The sequence below is a fragment of the Oncorhynchus kisutch genome, linkage group LG23 (assembly GCF_002021735.2).
Source record: "Oncorhynchus kisutch isolate 150728-3 linkage group LG23, Okis_V2, whole genome shotgun sequence".
In the NCBI taxonomy this organism is placed as follows: domain Eukaryota; kingdom Metazoa; phylum Chordata; class Actinopteri; order Salmoniformes; family Salmonidae; genus Oncorhynchus; species Oncorhynchus kisutch.
Genome location: NC_034196.2, coordinates 14221896 through 14240790, shown reverse-complemented (window position 1 = coordinate 14240790; position 18895 = coordinate 14221896). Strand labels below are relative to the sequence as shown.

At 41.8% G+C, this 18895-nt stretch overlaps 1 protein-coding gene across 1 annotated transcript; it reads right to left on the bottom strand.

The window, feature by feature from the left end:
- Window positions 1-438: 438 nt before the first annotated feature.
- On the bottom strand, window positions 439-17172 carry LOC109868559 (solute carrier family 35 member E4-like). Its single transcript, XM_020458197.2, has 3 exons — window positions 16977-17172; window positions 8917-9530; window positions 439-4938 (listed from the first exon to the last, which is right to left on the bottom strand). The coding sequence occupies exons 2-3, from the start codon at window positions 9509-9511 to the stop codon at window positions 4421-4423; spliced, it is 1113 nt and encodes a 370-aa protein (XP_020313786.1). The 5' UTR covers window positions 9512-9530; window positions 16977-17172; the 3' UTR covers window positions 439-4420.
- Window positions 17173-18895: the final 1723 nt, after the last annotated feature.

The following is an 18895-nucleotide window of genomic DNA, read 5'->3' as shown; positions in this document are numbered from 1 at the left end:
AAGCGAAAGGGTGAAATGCTGAGCAGAAGGGGGAGCAACAACACTACCTTATTCAGGCAAAAAAGCCAAGGAGTTGTTCAGCGACATCACTCTGTTTACAGAGAGCCAAGACATCCCTGTATGGGAAGAAAGAACACACACATATTTGGCAGAGAATTTAGATAGAAAAAATAATCTACTCTCATTATGTTATTTTCATACAACAAGGTTGACTGGGGGATTTTGAGGTCAAACATATCAGTAACCAGGGAAATGGCCCCACCATGTATGTGGTAAACTGAATAAAATTCCTACAGTATTGTATACCGGTAGTCTGGCTATTTATTTTACGACCGTGTGTTTGGGCTGTTTGTTCAACTGTACTTTGTGTGTTTGCTTAATGTGTCTAGACATGCCATTGTCTATTTTGCTAAACTAAAATAAGACCGGAGACACATATGTTTTTGAACCAGTATATTTGAGCCAGCCTTCCATGATTGTAAAATCAATACAATAAAATCATTATTTACATGTAACGTTTTCAGACAACATCAACATATATATACATATACATAAGAGCCATACGCTGTAAAGGCAGCATTTCCATAACTCGTCAGTGCAATATGTGCGTTGCTCTGCCCTTATAGCCAGTCAAAGACAACCTCTGTGTGAACAAGCAGCCTGACTAGTCAAACCCAGAGTTGTCAAACTGACTCAGTCTGACAAATCAAACGCAGATCTGTGATGCTGGTACAGTTTAAATAGGTATTCTAAGGGCTTTGTGATTAAAAAGTATCTTATCATAAATTCAAAGTTGCTAAACAAAATTGGCCTTTCGATCAGATGGCTATTTAACAAACAGATTATAACAGTTGACCAGGAGACAAACCGTGGTTGTGGGCAGACATGCTTTCAGCTATTTGATCTCGCTTCAACTGCCAACTTACTTAAGTCATTAAACAAATGGTCTGTAACAAACTGTTGAAGACTGAGGTATTTAACTACCATCAATAACATGGGGCGGCAGGGTAGCCTAGTGGTTAGAGCGTTGGACTAGTAACCGGAAGGTTGTGAGTTCAAACCCCCGAGCTGACAAGGTACAAATCTGTCGTTCTGCCCCTGAACAGGCAGTTAACCCACTGTTCCCAGGCCGTCATTGAAAATAAGAATGTGTTCTTAACTGACTTGCCTGGTTAAGGAAAAAAAATAAAAAATAAAAATATAAAAATAATACATGATCCTCTCATTAGAACTCCGTGTTAAAAAAGGTTTGGGAATGGCATTCATCTTATCTTCATTAAAATGATTAATTTATCAGGTTGAGGCTGGAACAAATCATTATGTGTCTACTGCTGTGCATATGACAACATATTGGGGGAAAAACATCAGGCGGGTATAACAAAAAATATATAACAATTTCCAATAGTCTATCAAAGGCTAAGGGGGGCTAAGTCTCACACCTGAAGGCTCTTTGACTGGGAAAGGAAGATTAGAAACAACTTCATTCAACATCTTCATAAGGTCCTTTCAGTAGCACTAGCCTTAAGATGGGTGTAATTGAATGACTGTATATGAATGGACAAAGCCATTGATCACGTGACACTATTCATTCCTATGTGAAGACTCAATAGCGCATTTGAAGCCAAATTAACTTCTCGATGCACCCATCCCATTAGCGGGATAATTTTCGTCAACATCCGCTGAATTGCAGAGCGCCAAATTCAAATTAAATTACAAAAAATATAACATTTTCATGAAATCACAAGTGCAATAAAGAAAAAACACAGCTTAGCTTGTTGTTAATCCACCTGGCGTGTCAGATTTCAAAAAAGCTTTTTGGCGAAAGCATACCAAGCGTTTATGGTATGACAAAACATTACAAACGGCAGAAAAGCAATAAAATGAATCACTTACCTTTGATGATCTTCAGATGTTTGCACTCACGAGACTCCCAGTTACACAATAAATGTTCCTTTTGTTCCATAAAGAGTATTTTTATATTCAAAATACCTCCATTTGGTTGGCGCGTTATTTTCAGAAATCCACAGGCTAGAGCGGTCACGACCGGGAAGACGAAAATTTCAAATAGTATCCGTAAAGTTTGTTGAAACATGTCAAACGTTTTTTATAATCAATCCTCAGGTTGTTTGTACAATATATAATCGATCATATTTCAACCGGACTGTACCTTCTTCAATAGGAGAGAGAGAAAATGTCTGCTCCAAGCTGTTGTGCATGCAAAACACTGCTGGCACCCAGCCATACAATGACGCGATGTGATCTTTCTCGCTAATTTTTCAAAATAAAAGTCTGAAACTATGTCTAAAGACTGTTCACAACATGTGGAAGCCATAGGAAAATGAATCTGGTTGATATCCCTTTAAATGGAGCGAAGGCAGGCAATGGAACAGAGAGCTTTCAGGAAAAACAGCACTTCCGGTTGGATTTTCCTCAGGTTTTTGCCTGCAATATCAGTTCTGTTATACTCACAGACAATATTTTGACAGTTTTGGAAACTTTAGAGTGTTTTCTATCCTAATTATATGCATATTCTAGATTCTGGGCCTGAGAAATAGGCAGTTTCATTTGGGTACGTTTTTCATCCAAACATCAAAATACTGTCCCCTACACTCAACAGGTTGAGTCAGTTAAAGGGCCTCCCGAGTGGCGCAGTTGTCTAAGGCTTCGGAGGACGCACGCCTCTCCCGAGTCCGTACGGGAGTTGCAGCGATGAGACAAGACTTGGGGAGATTGGGGAGAAAAAGGGGTAAAAAATATATATTTTTAAAATTAAGTCAGTTAAGATGTCTCATGGAAACATATCATATCTATTCTGGTTAGAGCCAGTTTGTGCTGAAGGGTGTAGCTCACAGCGTTGTATGGGATCTTCAGTTTCTTGGCAATTTCTCGCATGGAATAGCCTTCATTTCTCAGAACAAGAATAGACTGACGAGTTTCAGAAGAAAGTCTTTGTTTCTGGCCATTTTGAGCCTGTAATCGAACCGTCAAATGCTGATGCTCCAGATACTCAACTAATCTAAAGAAGTTCAAGTTTTTCTTTCAAAAGCAAGGACATTTCTAAGTGACTGCAAAATGTTGAAAGGTAGTGTACATTAGTTGACAGACCAGTTGACTAGACCTCCAGTTACTGAGTGACTTCTGACCTATGTCAGTGCTCTGGACACATCATGTAAGAGCTTTCCAACTTCAAATAAGTAGTTTTAGTTTCTGATCAAGGTCAATTCTGGTAAGAGACATACTACAGCTTTTGTATTCAATTTAGTAAACAGAAATCCAATAACTTCCTCTTTGTACTGTGTAAGAATCATAAACAGGACAAAAAATAGTGTTGCTTACAGAATAAAAAATAAATGAAAGAAATAACACTGCATCATAAATATTCAAAAATTCAAATGGAGTTACAATAACACTGTCCAGCAGAGGTCAGTTATAAAGACTAAATGTAATGTGGCACCCTCTGAGTGGAGAAGACATTTCTGTTCGAGTGGCGGTAAGGAGAGAATGATGAAATACTTTTTATGGAGTGTGCTAAAGATGAGTGAGACTCCTTAGAGAGTGGATAGGCCTTATAATAGACATTTGCTGCAGTGAGAACTGCTGTAAAGGTAGGAGGTTATTAAAATGATTATAATAGGTTCCTTTTATTAAGAGGAAATGAAGGGAAATGCAATAATGGGTCGTTGAGTGGGACAAGGTAGCTCCCCTCAGATCTATGCCTCACTATGCAGTAGATTAATAACATTGTGGCTTACTGGCCGCCATGCCTACAAACAGCCAGGAGATATGATATGCTGAACCTGTTAGCTTGAATGTTTGTAAACTTCATCTAGACAAAAGCTATAGCACTATAACAAATGCGGAACACCCATTTTAAGATCCCCAAATAAAAGCTGCCAGATAACCTCTTTCCCAGTGATACGAGACCAGGGGAAGGTTAGGTAACATTACCATACGTTTTTAAAACGTATTTGTTTCCATCCATGAGAGCAGTGTTCCTAGTCCTTCCCACCCAACCATCCCACTGAGCACTCACTCAGAGAGAACATTTTCACAGTGGAGTAGTGTGAGTAACAATGCGTGATATCTCATGAGATGTATCACATAGTTTGTGTGCTCATGCATGCATACCAGTATGTGCATGTATGAGTATTAGAACAGTACAAACTCAACTGTCACTTTCCTAAAGGCATCTGTTTTTTTAGTCAGCTGACTTCTGTTCCATGAGACCATGGCTGAAATAAATACATTGGCACAGTGAAGAGGTAAAAACGACCCAACCAAACAAGTTCTGTCACTCATGTCGTCATCATCAACTATGACATCATGAGGTCACAGACCATTTCCTGAACCTCTCCACAGAACCACCTGACTTAACTAACCCCAAGGACAGGAAATCTCTCTCTCTCTCTCCCCCTCTCTCTCAGTCAATCTTGTCCTCTCGTTTCCCGGCAGCGTCTACCCTCTCCTGCTGGTTTTGGGGGGGCGGTTGGAATGCAATATCCTCCTCCCTCACTCGGCTGAGCTCCCTGGCTTTAGCTCGACGTGCATCCAGGTAGTTGGAGATGAACTCAGAGTTCTGGTAGATGAGCATGCCAGAGAGAGTAAGAGCCACACCGGCACAGCTGAGCGCTGACATCTCGTTGCCGAACAGCAGCTGGGAGAGCAGCAGGTTGCCCACCACACTCAGGTTGCCCAGGATGTGCAGGGTGACGGCGGAGGTGAGGGTTATGACGCAGCAGCTGGCCAGGTTGTACATGACAGAGCCCAGGCAGCTGAGCAGAATGAAGAGCCACAGGTTGTGGTCGTAGTGCATTGGAGACTCCAGCACGGCCCAGTTCTCCAGGGCCAGAGCAGCTACGGCCAGGATGCAGAAACTGGGGATAGACATCAGGTACAGCAGGAACACAGAGTTGATTTTCTCCTCCTGGAGCAAGATACCTGAGAGACACACACAAAGAAAAGCACATACAGAGAAGCAGAATACAAACAAAGTAGGCTTAAATACAAAGTAGTCTCATGACAGACTAAACATTATAGCGCAAACACAAGGTTTGGTTTTGGGTGGTGGGATTAAATACAAAGATAAGAGAGGATAGAGAGAAATAAAACATAATCATACAAAACAACACTGTAGTTCCACATTCATATCATTGAGATGTGTTATATTTGTGAAACAACACGTCAGCTAATTGCATGGATACCAAGGGAGTGAGCCTCCTTTAGCAAAATAACAAGACACGTGCACCACTGATGTGTGTCATATAAAGTAAACAAGTGAGACCTTTACGAGGGTAGTTTGAAAATAGCTGCTGAAACACGACACGACACCATCCAACAACATTGGTATTTCAGGGTGGTGGTTCTGAGTGAGTAGAAAATCCAGACCATAAGTCATTATTTTAACAATGTCAAATCTGCCATGTTCAGAACATGGACATGTCATAGGTTTGTTTACTTAGAATGGATTTCACATCATGAGACTAGCAAGTTCATTATCAGTACAGCACTATACAGTACACTAACAAAACAAGTAGAGAAAATATATTAACAGATTCATACTGTTCAAATACAGGAAGGAAATTAAGGACGTCTCGAGAGTTTTAAACTATATTTTCATAGCTGTCTATTTAGCATCACAAACCGATGGTGGAACTAAGACATAAACAAACGAGAAAATGCTCATCCAGATGCAGCGCTCTTAGTGGCCAGTGATATTAATGCAGGTAAACTAAAATACATTTTACCTCATTTCTGGGGCTGAGCTCCCTGCCATCCAGGACCTCTATACCAGGCAGTGTCAGAGAAAGGCCCTAAAAATGGTCAAAGACTCCAGCCACCCAAGTCATAGACTGTTCTCTCTGCTACCGCACGGCAAGCGGTACTGATGCACCAAGTCTGGAACCAACAGGAATCTGAACTGCTTCTACCCCCAAGCCATAAGACTGCTACATAGTTAGTTAAATAGTTACCCAGACTATCTGCATTGACCCTTTTTACACTAACTTTTTTGACCCATCACGTATGCGCTGCTGCTACTGTATATGATCTGTCACTTTATTCCTAGTTATATGTACATATCTACCTCAATCACCTCGTACCCCAGTACATCGACTCGGTACTGGTACCCTGTGTATATACAGTAGCCAAGTTATCGTTACTCATTATGTATTTATTATTACTTTTATTATTATGTGTTTTAGTCTTCTATTATTTCTGTATTTTCTTTCTCTCATCATAGTTGGGAAGGGCCCGTAAGTAAGCATATCACTCTTAGTCTACAGCTATCGTTTACAAAGCATGTGACATAATATTTGATTTGAAAGTATGACAGTAACAAAGTGATAGGACTAATTCCTGGTAAACAGGATGGAACACTACCTGTCAGGAATTAGTCTTTTTCGATACGTTTTTATTGGGTCAGCCCTGTCAGTAGTTTTGAAAGTGTCCTTAGCAACAGGCAACACAACACCTCTAGCTAGACTGGGTGTGTTACTTGGTAACTCAGGACACCAGTAAAAATGTCCAGCACTGACTGCAGTGTGGGAAGTTTATATGGGATTGGAAGAAACACCAAATATACACTCTGACTGATGTCAGAGAATTTCGGTTAGGGGACATATTTTCCACTCTTTTGAAAGGAAAGTATTTAAGTACACAGGGACATTTCTGATTTGTCCTCCAAAATCTGATAGCACCTATATGTTCATATTGCTTAGGGGTCGTTCCATATAATTCCCATGACTTCTGACTGCACCCCTTTTGATTTGAACAAAACCTTCCATACATGTTTGCTCATGGTAGAAGTAGTCAGAAAGTGACTTTTTGGACCTGAATACCAAAACAAATCAAGAGAAAAGAGGTGCTTAAAGTTGACCCATTTTGCATACCCCACCCTAGCATGAGACATGATGTCTTCATCACTGAAAAAATTAAATGGTTGAGTATAATATCATTTGAAAATGTACAAACTGGGTTGTCAAATGTTTTAAGCTTTAATGTCAATTATCTAAAAAAGCGTAAACTAAGATTGTGTTTATATACATTTTTAGCTTAGACCATATTTTACATCATCTGCGGTGTTTGTGTTGTGCCTGCCATCAGTTGAGACACAGCATACTCTTGACTACAGGGTGAGTGTCATGTTTTTGCTGATAATGTACTAAATGTGAAAAAAACTTTCAAATGGTAGAGTATCAGAAAGATGATAAAAGATCATAAAAGCACAGCCTCCCCTATTCCCTACTAAAATGTACAGCACACAACGAACCATCGAACATTGTCCAAATAGTATTGTAGGCCTACGTAAATCCATTACTCTTATATTTACCATGCGACTCACATAGACCTACACATAATAAACCATAGGCCTATAATTAAAAGACTATGAGACTAGAACATAATTGAAATTTTAACTTTCAAATGGTACCACAAAGATGGTTGGAGGTCTACACATCAAATAACGTTGACTTGAGTGAGAATATCCATTGTTATAAATTAAACTATCAATCTTCCATTGGAAACCTATTGAAATCCTAGAAATATAGATAATAGGATAGACATTCCCATTCAAGTTGACATTCGACAGTGGGTGGACCATCAGCCATCTTACTGGTAGTAATTAGAAGTTTCAATTCAATTTGAATGTCAATTGTGTAGCAGCTAAATTGTAGCAAAGATGGTCTATTATACAGAATTAACAAGATATTCGAGTGACCGCTCTAGCAATGGAAATACATGTCCTCAAACATAGAAAGCAGGCGAGATCAGGTGGGACCATTCTAGCCAATGAGAGGGCAGATATGTGTGTGACTACCAGGCCAAAGAGATTACTCATCTTTCTATGTGTGCCATTATAGCATGGGCGGTGCCATTGAGGCTAGCTATCTCCATTTTAAAGAAGTACATTTTCTACTCCATTTGCTGATTGCTCCCAACTCATAGGAATCCCCACCCAGTGGACTCCTTTAAAATGGGAGAATTCCTCAACGGCAATGTCCATGCTAAAACAGATTATATCCATGATGAGTCCTCTATCTCTCCCTCTATGACAACAGGCACAACTCCAGTATAATGTTTCTTTCAAATTGCCACATGCGTCCACCTATGTCAGTGCATTCGTAACTAACAACCAAACCATAACAAAATGTATATTTGCTCAAATAAGCCTCACATAGCAAATTAGCAATGACATTTTCCTTTGACCAAATTCAACACTCTTTCACTGACCTCCATACAAAAATTCCTCACTTCGTGGGCTTATTTTCTTGGACAGATTTTGGGTGGAGTAAAACCTTTCTCTTTGTGTCTTCTGATTGCAGGGGTCCGAAGGGATAGGTCCATTCTATTAATTATATTTCTATGATTGAAATTATACCCAAGAGTATGCTGTCGCTCAATCGATGATGGGCACAACACAAATACTTCAGATGATGAAAAATAGGGTCTAAGCTACAACATTAGTGAAAATGAGAAACATCTGAGTTTACACGTTTTTAGATAATTGACGTTAAAACTTTAAAATGATTGATGTATTTTTTTATATTTCTAGAAATCATAAAACAGTTTGACAACCCTGTTTGTAAACTTTCAAATGATATCAAACTGAATCTTTTTCAGTGATGAAGACATGGTAGGGTAGGTAATCTTTGAACAACTAATCTCCTAAATGTTTTGGCATTCAGGCCAAAAATGTAACTTTCTGACCACTTCCACCATCGGCAAACATGTAAGAAAGGTTATGTTCAAATCAAAAGTCAGAAAGTGATTGAAATCCTTAGGAACGACCCCTAGGGCAACAACAGAAGTTTATTATACAGTTCAACATTTATAAAGTGATGACCAATATGTCAACCACCATCAGAGATGCAACATAACAACTATCATAAAGACAACTTGAAGGTAGCAGCTGTGACTCACCTTGCTGGATGGATTTGACACCTCTCAACATTGTCGCAGCAAATACGAAGAAGCAGCCTGTCTGGTCATACTGGACCTCGCCCATGATGCTGAATGAGGCTCCCAGACAGATGGGCATCATGGCTGTGTATTTGAGGATGTGGTGTTGCTTGCCCAGGATCAGAGTGGAGATGGCCAGGGTGAAGATTGGCGTGGTGGTGTAGATCATTTGGGCAAATGACAGCTGGACATAGTTCAGACCCACGTTGCCAAATGCGATGCTGGCACAAAATGTCAAGCTCAATAGAAACACCTTGCATTTGGCGCTGGTGGTAAGGTCCTTCTGGTTGTCAACCCCACCGTTTTGCTGGAGCATTCGCAGTTTAATAAGCCCATAGTCCACCACTATCGCTGTCAACATGTGCAGGGCCGACAGCAGTAAGGGGTACCTGAAGTTGTACACTGCAAAAATCCATTTGTTAAGACTGGAGATGGTTGTCCCCGTCACAAGCCAGACAATGACAGCGGACAGAAGGTGCAACATCTCCGCCTGTGGCCTTTTCCCAGTCTCGCGCCAGGTCGCCTCGCATTTAGAGAGGCCATCGGTGCTAATCATGTTGATTTCATCCTCGTTTCTGTAAGGCAAACACATCTTGACTTGGTTAAGCAATAACTAGCCAACTAAACTCCACTCCATGATTCACGATGGAGTTGAGCAGTGACTGTGTGGGCGGGCTGGAGCTCCAACATCACATAAAATTATTTTGTTATCAAAAACGACTGTTTTCAGCACAAAATGAATAGCCCGCAATTAAACAGAACAATGTTGTGTGTAATTGCAGACTATTCTTTGGGTGCTGAAAACAGTCGTTTTTGATAAAAACTTAAAAATTTGTCATTCAATCTTCTCGGAGGAAGATTGAAAAAGTTAAGTTTATTCCCTTGAAATACAGTGCCTTCAGAAAGTATTCACACCCCTTCACTTTTTCCACATTTTGTTGTGTTAGAAAGTGGGATGAAAATGGATTTGAATGTTTTTAGTTTTTATTATCTACACACAAAAATCTAACATATGAAATATGAAAAAATAAAACACTAATATATCTTGATTACATAAGTATTCAACCCCCTGAGTCAATACAGGTTAGAATCACCTTTGTCAGCAATTACAGCTGTGAGTCTTTCTGGGTAAGTCTCTAATGGCTTTGCACAACTCGATTGTACAATATGTGCACGTTATTCTTTTAAAAATGATTCAAGCTCTGTCAAGTTGGTTGTTGATCATTGCTACACAGCCATTTTCAAGTCATTTTAAGACAAAACAGTAACTAGGCCACTCAGGAACATTCAATGTCATCTTGGTAAGCAACTCCAGTGTATATTTGGCCTTGTGTTTTAGGTTATTGTTCTGCTGAAAGGGGAATTAGTCTCCCAGTGTCTGGTGGAAAGCAGACTGAACCAGGTTTTCCTCTATGATTTTGCCTGTGCTTAGCTCAATTCCGTTTTTGTTCATCATAAAAACTCCCTAGTCCTTGCCAATGACATGCATACCCATAACATGATGCAGCCACCCACCACCATTCTTGGAAATATATAGAGATGTGCTCAGTGATGTGTTGTGTTGGATTTCCTGTATTCAGGACATAAAGTTAATTTCTTTGCCACATTATTTTCAGTTTTACTTTAGTGCCTTGTTGCAAACAGGATGCATGTTTTTTAAATATTTGTATTCTGTACAGGCTTCCTTTTTTTCACTCTGTCAATTAGGTTAGTATTGTGGAGTAACTACGATTTTGTTGATCCATCGCCAGATTTCTCCTATCACAGCCATTAAACTCTGTTACTGTTTTAAAGTCCCCATTGGCCTCATTGTCAAATCCCTGAGCGGTTCCCTTCCTCTCTGGCAACTGAGTTAAGAAGGATGCCTGTATCTTTGTAGTGACTGGGTGTATTGATACACCATCCAAAGTGTAATGAATAACTTCACCGTGCTCAAAGGGATATTCAATGTCTGCTTTTTTTATTTGACCCATCTACCAATAGGAGCCCTTCTTTGCAAACCATTGGAATACCTCCACGGTCTTTGTGGTTGAATCTGTGTTTGAAATTCACTGCTCGACCGAGGGACCTTACAGATCATTTTATTTGTGGGGTACAGAGATGAGGTAGTCATTCAAAAATCACGTTTATCAATATTATTGCACGCAGAGAGAGTCCATGCAACAAATAATGTGACTTGTGAAGCAAATGTTTACTCCTGAACATATTTAGGCTCGCCATAACAAAGGGATTGAATACTTATTGACTCAAGACATTTCAGCTTTTCATTTTGTAATAATTTGTCCAAATTTGGAAAAACATCACTTCTTTATGAGGAACTTTATGAGTCAAAATGCAAGCCGAGTGCAATTCTCTGCAGGGCGCGGGAGATCAAGTGCACCTACAATGTATTGTGTGATATCAATTCAATGCATGGGCAGAGTTATAGTGGGCAAAGTTCGATTTCCAATAAAATGACTAAAAATTATAGGCTCATTACATTGACTGGAAATTTATTGGCAAGACAAAATACTTATTAAGTGCCTTTGAGTCAGTTGCACAACTGAATGCATTCAAACAAAACGTGTCTTCCGCATTTAACCCAACCCCTCCGAATCAAGGTGTTCTTAATGTTTTGTACACTCGGTGTAGTGGCGACCCGTCATTCAGGGCAGGTGGAGTTGCCTGTTTTGCGTGTTATTTTGGCATTAAAAGGTGTCACATAGTTTGCAAACAATGTAAAATAAAAAACATTGAGTTAATAAAGCCACGTACAAACATGGTCTATTTTTTGCTTTCTTGAAAATTCAAGCCCATTGGGTGCTGCCATAGAGTTACATTAGGAGTGCCCATCCAAGAAGGATCAAGGCAAACACCACACACAACAAAACACCACTCCAACGAGTGACCACGGGCAGACGGCGCTGTGAGTGGAATGAATTACTCTCACAGCAAGACCAGCAGCAGCTACCCTCCTGTACAAGATGAGAGAGAAACCCGTTCTTCTTCCAGAACAGTCGTAATGTTCCTGAAGCTGAAAGGAGAGGAAACTGAGAAGTTAACACGGGAGATACTGGAGCTATCGGAAGAGCTAAATTAATCCGCTTCAATTTGTCCCAAACAGTTCAAGCCACTAACTACCCAGGCTGACTCGCAACAATAAGCATGGAGCCTCACCTTCATTAATAATGGCCAACTCACCGGCCACCCATAGCAGGCACATCTCGACTAGTCAGCCTGAGTGGGAAAAGCTGGTGACAACCAGAGATGATAACCTGCAGTCACAAAGGCAGTGTGATAAGACAGAGCAGCTCATTGAAAACCTTAGGATCAGAGGGCTCTCCTTCTCATACCAGTCATCCTCATCATCATCATCATCATCATCTACTGAGTCAACCCCTCGACATCGTGAGTCATCGCACCAGTGAAACCAGTCGACTTCTCATTTCAGAACTCGGAGCCCTAAAGCATCACCCAGAGGACTGGCTTCATAGGATCACCAACGTCAGCCCTAACCTGACCGTTATGGTCAGCCCACACCTGATTGCCGTCATTAGCCCATACCTGACTGTCATCGGCGCGACTACTCACCTGACCGATGCTGCTGCGACTACTTACCTGACCGCTATGGTCAGCCTACGCCTGATTGTCGTTGTAAATCCCCAACTGATTGCCATTGTCAGCCCACGTCGGACTGTCGCCCCCGCAACTACTCACCTGACCGTCTCCACCGCGACTACTGACATGACCATTGTCATCACCCCTCAACCGACCATTGCCACTGCGACTACTCGCCTGACCGTCGCTGCCCGGCCTAATCACCTGATCGTTGTTGGCACTCACCTGTCCTCTACCGCACACCTTCTCCACCCAGCCGGGAGTGTGTCTACCGTGGACCAACTCCTACCATCCCCAACTTCATCAATGAAGACCCACAAGAGTTTGCAAGGCTGAAGTTGGCCCTTGACAATGTGCTGCCTGTAGATACAACAGAGTGCTTCAACTTTCAGATATTGGTGGACCACTTGAAGTTGGAAGAGGCTTTGCTAATTTACGACTCCTACGGCAAAACAGGTACCCATACAGTGACACCATGGATTCCCTCACAGAACTGTATGGCCAGCACCACCAGCTTGCCCTCCAATACATCACCGGGTCAATGGATGGCCCCAACATCAAGAGCGGTGACACCAAGGCATTCCAAAGATTCGCTCTGATGGTGCACTCTGAGGGTGAGCTACACTGCAGAGACCCTCTACGGTGATCGCTGAAAATGAGTTGAGTCATCTTGCGGAGCGGCAACAAGTCACTTGACACATACACCCTGTTGAACGACAAGTCAGAGTGCACAGGCCTCCTAGGCAATCCTGAGGACTTGGCACGGTGAGTCAAGATATCCTCGTCGTCCATGGAGCTTCTGTGTGAGTGGCCCCTGTTAGTCAACCAAACAGGTCCTTTGACATTCACAGAGCCTTCACAGCTGGGCGTTGCACCGCATACCTACCGGACAAAGCCCTTCAGAAAAGATACTGGCACCTCAAATGCCTACCCCTTCAACTGCTGGATCAGGTGCAGCCATTAATGCACATCAGATCAAACTATCCCCATCTAATCACCCCAACAGAACCAGTGCATTTGGGTCACCCTTGCAAAGCTTCCACCATCAAGACAGAGCTCAGATGGACCCTTTATTTCACTACACAAATCACTTAAGAACAAATTCTTATTTACAATGACAGCATGTTGGTTAACTGCCTTGTTCAGGAGCAGAACAACAGATTTTTACCTTGTCAGGCCGGGGATTCGATCCAGCAACCTCCCGGTTACTGGCACAACGCTCTACCCACTAGGCTACCTGCCACCCCTTCAAGGGCCTTCAAACTTCCACAGATGTCTCAGGTCACACTGCTAAGGTGTTACGTCAAGTATTCACGTCTTCAGTGATGCCTCAGAACATGCGTACGGTGCCGTCACGTACCTCCGTACTGAAGACACCAATGGACGGCTCCAATTGGCATTCCTTGCAGCAAGATCAAGAGTGGCCCCAAAACGAGAACAGTCAATGCCAAGACTCAAGCTTTGTGCTGCACTCACCGGTGCCCAGCTGGCCGTGGTCATCAGAAAATAACTCACCTTGGAAATCCATGAGGTCATGTGTAACCGGTGTGAAATTGCTAGCTAGTTAGCGGTGGTGCACACTAATAGAGTTTCAATCGGGTGACGTCACTTGCTCTGAGACCTGAAGTAGTTGGAACAACTTGCTCTGCAAGGGCCGCGGCTTTTGTGGAGCAATGGGTAACGATGCTTTAAGGGTGTCAGTTGTTGATGTGTGCAGTGGGTCCCTGGTTCGATCCCAGGTAGGGGTGAGGAGAGGGACGGAAGCAAAACTGTTACATATGCATGTTTAGGCCAGTGCTTGACTTGGACCCAAATAGCTGTTGGTACTATTTTTGGATGCCGCTGCGATTTATATTTAGGTGCAGGAGCTCCTCAATACTAGGTTAATACTTTTGAGATAATATTCTATTATTCTATAGGAGATGCAGAAACTCATGCAGAAGACCATTTGAGGTGCCGGTACTCAGTTCCGGTGAGCTCTTGCCCAAGTCAAGTACAGTGCTTAAGTAAAAAGACAAATAATGTCCCATTTAGAACACTGACAAGTAGAACATAATTTGTTTTTTTGTTTGTTTTTCTTGCTCAGTCTGCGCCTACACAGTCCCAAATCGCTATGTCAGAGTTTACACTTCTTGTTCCATTTATAATGTGGGGAGGTCAAAATAACAAAAACGATCTACCAAATATATTAATTTTTAAATGCTGATAACCTCACCTTGCCATTATCATTCACCTGATGATAAGACATGCAGGGCCGGCTCAAGCCTTTTGGGGGGCCTCCAAAAACATTTACGTTTTAAAGTACATTTCCTGCAGTTCTACACATTTTGCCATGGGGCGGAGAAAATATTCTGCAATTTTATAACACATTTCATGCAATTCTACACATTTTGCCATGACTTAATATCTGAGTGAGAGTGACAAACAAAATCCACGGGGGCCCCGTGGAGGTCAGGGCACCTGGGCACATGCCCAGTGTGCCAGGTCGGTATTCGACCATGATTACTACTGTACAAGTTTAGATAAATGGATAGACTAACTTACCAATCTACAAATTGTAAGCTGACATGGCCAATTAACTGACTGTCAGGGACTTACAAAAGAAGAGAAAAACTGCTGCTGATGACCTTGTGTATTCTACTATTCTAAAAGCCAATTTAGGCTTGATCCAAACATGTATGGAGGGTGTGATGCAATTGCGGAGCCATGCAGAGGCCAGATCAAGCTCTGTACCGCATCGCTGTGCACCTCTCAAATGTTGTAAAAATGCGGGGGGGGCTCCGTATAGCTCCGCCTTGACATGATTGGTTGATGGTAGGTGGGGGCGGTACATCCTGTATAAACACAAACTTCCCTCCTTGACAACTCTCTTCACAATAGTTCTGCTAATTGCAAGAAGTATGAAAGCCCTGAAGTCTACATCACAGTATTATTAATTGTATCCTTATTTAACTAGGCATGTCAGTTAAGAAATTTTTATTTATTTTCAATGACAGTCTAGGAACTGCCTTATTCAGGGGCAGAACAACAGATTTTTACCTTGTCAGCTCAGGGATTTTATCTTGCAACCTTTTGGTTAGTAGTACAACACTATAACCACTAGACTACCTGTCACCCCAAGGCTACCTGCCGCTGTACGGCCACTTCAGACGTTGGATTGGCCATGAAAAGCATTTTACTCTCAACAGTAAGTTGAGACCGACTGAGTTCCTAAAAAAAGAATTATATATATGAATGTAGGTTAGTGAGCCCCATAGCGGCCAGGGGCCCTAAGCGACCGTTTGTCACTTATGCCTGGAGCCGGCCCTGAATACATTATTGGGGGGTCCCTGGGTCACCAGTTTGCCTGGGAGGGGGTTTCCTGGGCAAGAAAAGGTTTAAGACCCCTACCTTATAAAACTCCCGACTCTTCTACTTCCTCTACAGGTGAGTCTGTAATTGGTTACAATTTCAAATCCAAAAGTTATGACAGAGAAAAGTTTCCAAAGAGTATTGCATTTGCTACATTCAGCTGCATAGCCAGCGGTGGGGATGCTGCAAATTGATATCTGTCCTTATCTGTCAGCTAATACAGGACTATTAAAGTCCCGGTGCCAATTTGTTTTATTAATCATGTTTTTTTCCCCACGATTTTTCCGAGGGCACCATTACTTCCCGCGGCTATATTTAGCTGGCTACATATCTCCTACTGTTGTTAGCCAGAATGAAGTCGCCAGCCAGGAATGTAAGCAAGCCTCCGCTCTAGCAGCTGCAGTCGCAAGTAGCTATCGAAGATGAATTCATGCGAGGGGTTTCATGATTAAATAGTAGCAGAACTACGGTGATTCATTTAACCCGCTCAACAGCTAGGCTACACATGAGACATGAATCAGAAGGGGGTAATTGTTCACTTCATTGACCGTGGGTCATTACGATGCAAATAAATTGTTGTCGGCCCCGAGTCCTACACAGCGTATTTAGTGCACGGATCTAGCTTCATCATGCTTTCCTTCATCCAGCGCGAGCGCCGTGTAGAAAATCATTATGTGTCTATCAACTGAAGTTATTATAACCTACTCTGTCCTATCCGTATACATAGGGCGGCAGGTAGCCGTGCTAACGGTTAAGAGCGTTGGACCAATAACAGGAAGGTCACTTGTTCAAATCCCCGAGCCGAGTAGGTACAACATCTGTGGATGTTCCACGGAGCATGGCTCTTAACCCCAATTGCTCTGGATAAAAGCGTCTGCTAAATGATGTACATGTAAACCTAAAACAAAGTCGGAATAAAATATTAGACCTGATAAACGACGAAACACAGAATCGTCAGCTACCACTGCAATGACAGACCAGATTAAACAGCAAGTGAAACATCCTCACCATACGCACATTTGACATCACGCGGCAGCCTAACGCTATTGCCTATGCTTTTTGGTTACATTTACCTCTTTCTTTGTGGATCTTTGGCTTGGTAACATCACAAAAACATCCCGGGCGCACATAGCGGAATGCTTGTCTGCCTCGTTATCGCCCGATCAGCTGTGCGGTCACGTCACTGCAATCACCCTCTCTTCATTCACTGGGACAGTCACTAAGAAAAGATGACCTCGGCTAGGACAAAAGCTGACAGCGGAAGAAGAAGCATTACTCTATTATGCAGTGTAAGCACACATGGCACACCTCTAAAGGCGGTTGTTTTTATATAACACTTCATAAAACATGTCTGCACACATTTGAATTACATAACCTAAAGAGAGCACTCAATGTACACAGTGAACAAATGTTGACCTACTGCTGACTACCAATTACAAATTGGTAGATTGCTATGTAGACAATCAAAATGAGTTATTTAAGTGATGTGTATTTCCATTAATTAATGATGAAACAACTTGATAATGTATTATTCAGTGGATGCTACAACCCCTAAAACAACACCAGACTCTACTTTAGCTAAAGGGTCTCTTTCAGTGTCAGTGGGACACTTTAGTAAATGAACTGGGACACTTTAGTAAATGAACTGGGACACTATTTTCTCATTAGAAATACATTAGCGTCCCCACTTCATCTCACACTTGTTGTGATTTCATCAATACAACTTTGTAGAAGCTTGTAGATAACACACTGTGAGGGAATTACACTCCTATTGAACTAGTCTGTGACTCACTGAAAACCTTTCCTGGTCAGAGGAATAAGGCAACCTCACAGAGTCAACACACACAGGAACTTCATTGCCAAACAGTGGTATGGACATGGAAATGGTTTTTACCCATGCACTCCCTGAACACACTGCCATATATCCTTCTCTGATCTCGCATTGGAAGGTTCAAGGCGATTGGCAATATGTTCTATTTCTAGGGCTAGCTGCAGGACCAGCTAGATGTCCTTAACCAATCAGAGGGTGCATGATCAGCTAGCTCATGTACAGAGTGTGGGGAAAGTGGGACCTCAGCTGATTTAGCTGAGACCACTGGCCATGCCCTGATCGATATCTCCTCACTTGAGGAGAGCTAGACTCAGCAGCAAAACATAAACAGATGTGCACATAAACAAGCAGAAATGTGAAATAGGGTCCCATAACCCCCTCAACAGGGGGAATTCTGTACACACTCTGTTTTTACAATTGTATGACAATAACCTTGAACTAAACCATCTCCGTGACCTTGGAAAATATATTTGGGGACATTCCAAGGTCTTGGTGAAAGTTTGCACAGCTTTTACTTGATTCTTGATTCTGAAACACCTCTACTATTCCACAAATTCTGCCCCCTTTCATAAATGTACCCTCTTTTCTATCCTCCCTTTGTTATTACATCTCATTGTGCTTCCTTTCCTACCCTTGTTATTCCTCTCTAATTTCTTCCACGGTCATCCTATGCTGTTTATTTTCTATATAACATCTACAATTGTTTCAGAGATCTTATGAACAACTAAAACAACACATTTCAATGTATTTTAGAATATCAAATGAACGAAAATACATTTAAATTGATTAAAGGTTCATTTTGTGCATTTTAATAGCTGAAATGGTCCGTGTCCCACTATCCAAACACCATTCAGGGGAAGTGGGACAGTATTCTCCATCTGATTTAGTAAAGTGTGTGTGGCGTATGTTACGCCCCTGAAAACAGGGGAGAAATAATCACGACAGTGATACGGTGTTGTATTCTCAATTCAACGTTTAGTTCAATGAGAAAAAGACCGCGATTTTTCCCAGGAATATGGGTGGAGACCAGAGCAATCGATCTCCGGCTCATAGATTAAGAGCATTTCGTAGATCACAGATTAACACTTTTAGGCACTACAAAATAAAGTAATCAATATTACTTTTACACATTACTCTCACAATTCGTACCCTTTGACAAAT

Bases quoted from the DNA above. Each gene is read 5' to 3' on its own strand.
- LOC109868559 (XM_020458197.2), bottom strand. From the start codon at position 9,511: ATGATTAGCACCGATGGCCTCTCTAAATGCGAGGCGACCTGGCGCGAG. The intron at 4,939-8,916 runs GTGAGTCACAGC...TGTGTCTCTCAG, and splicing joins TGTCAAATCCATCCAGCAAG to GTATCTTGCTCCAGGAGGAG.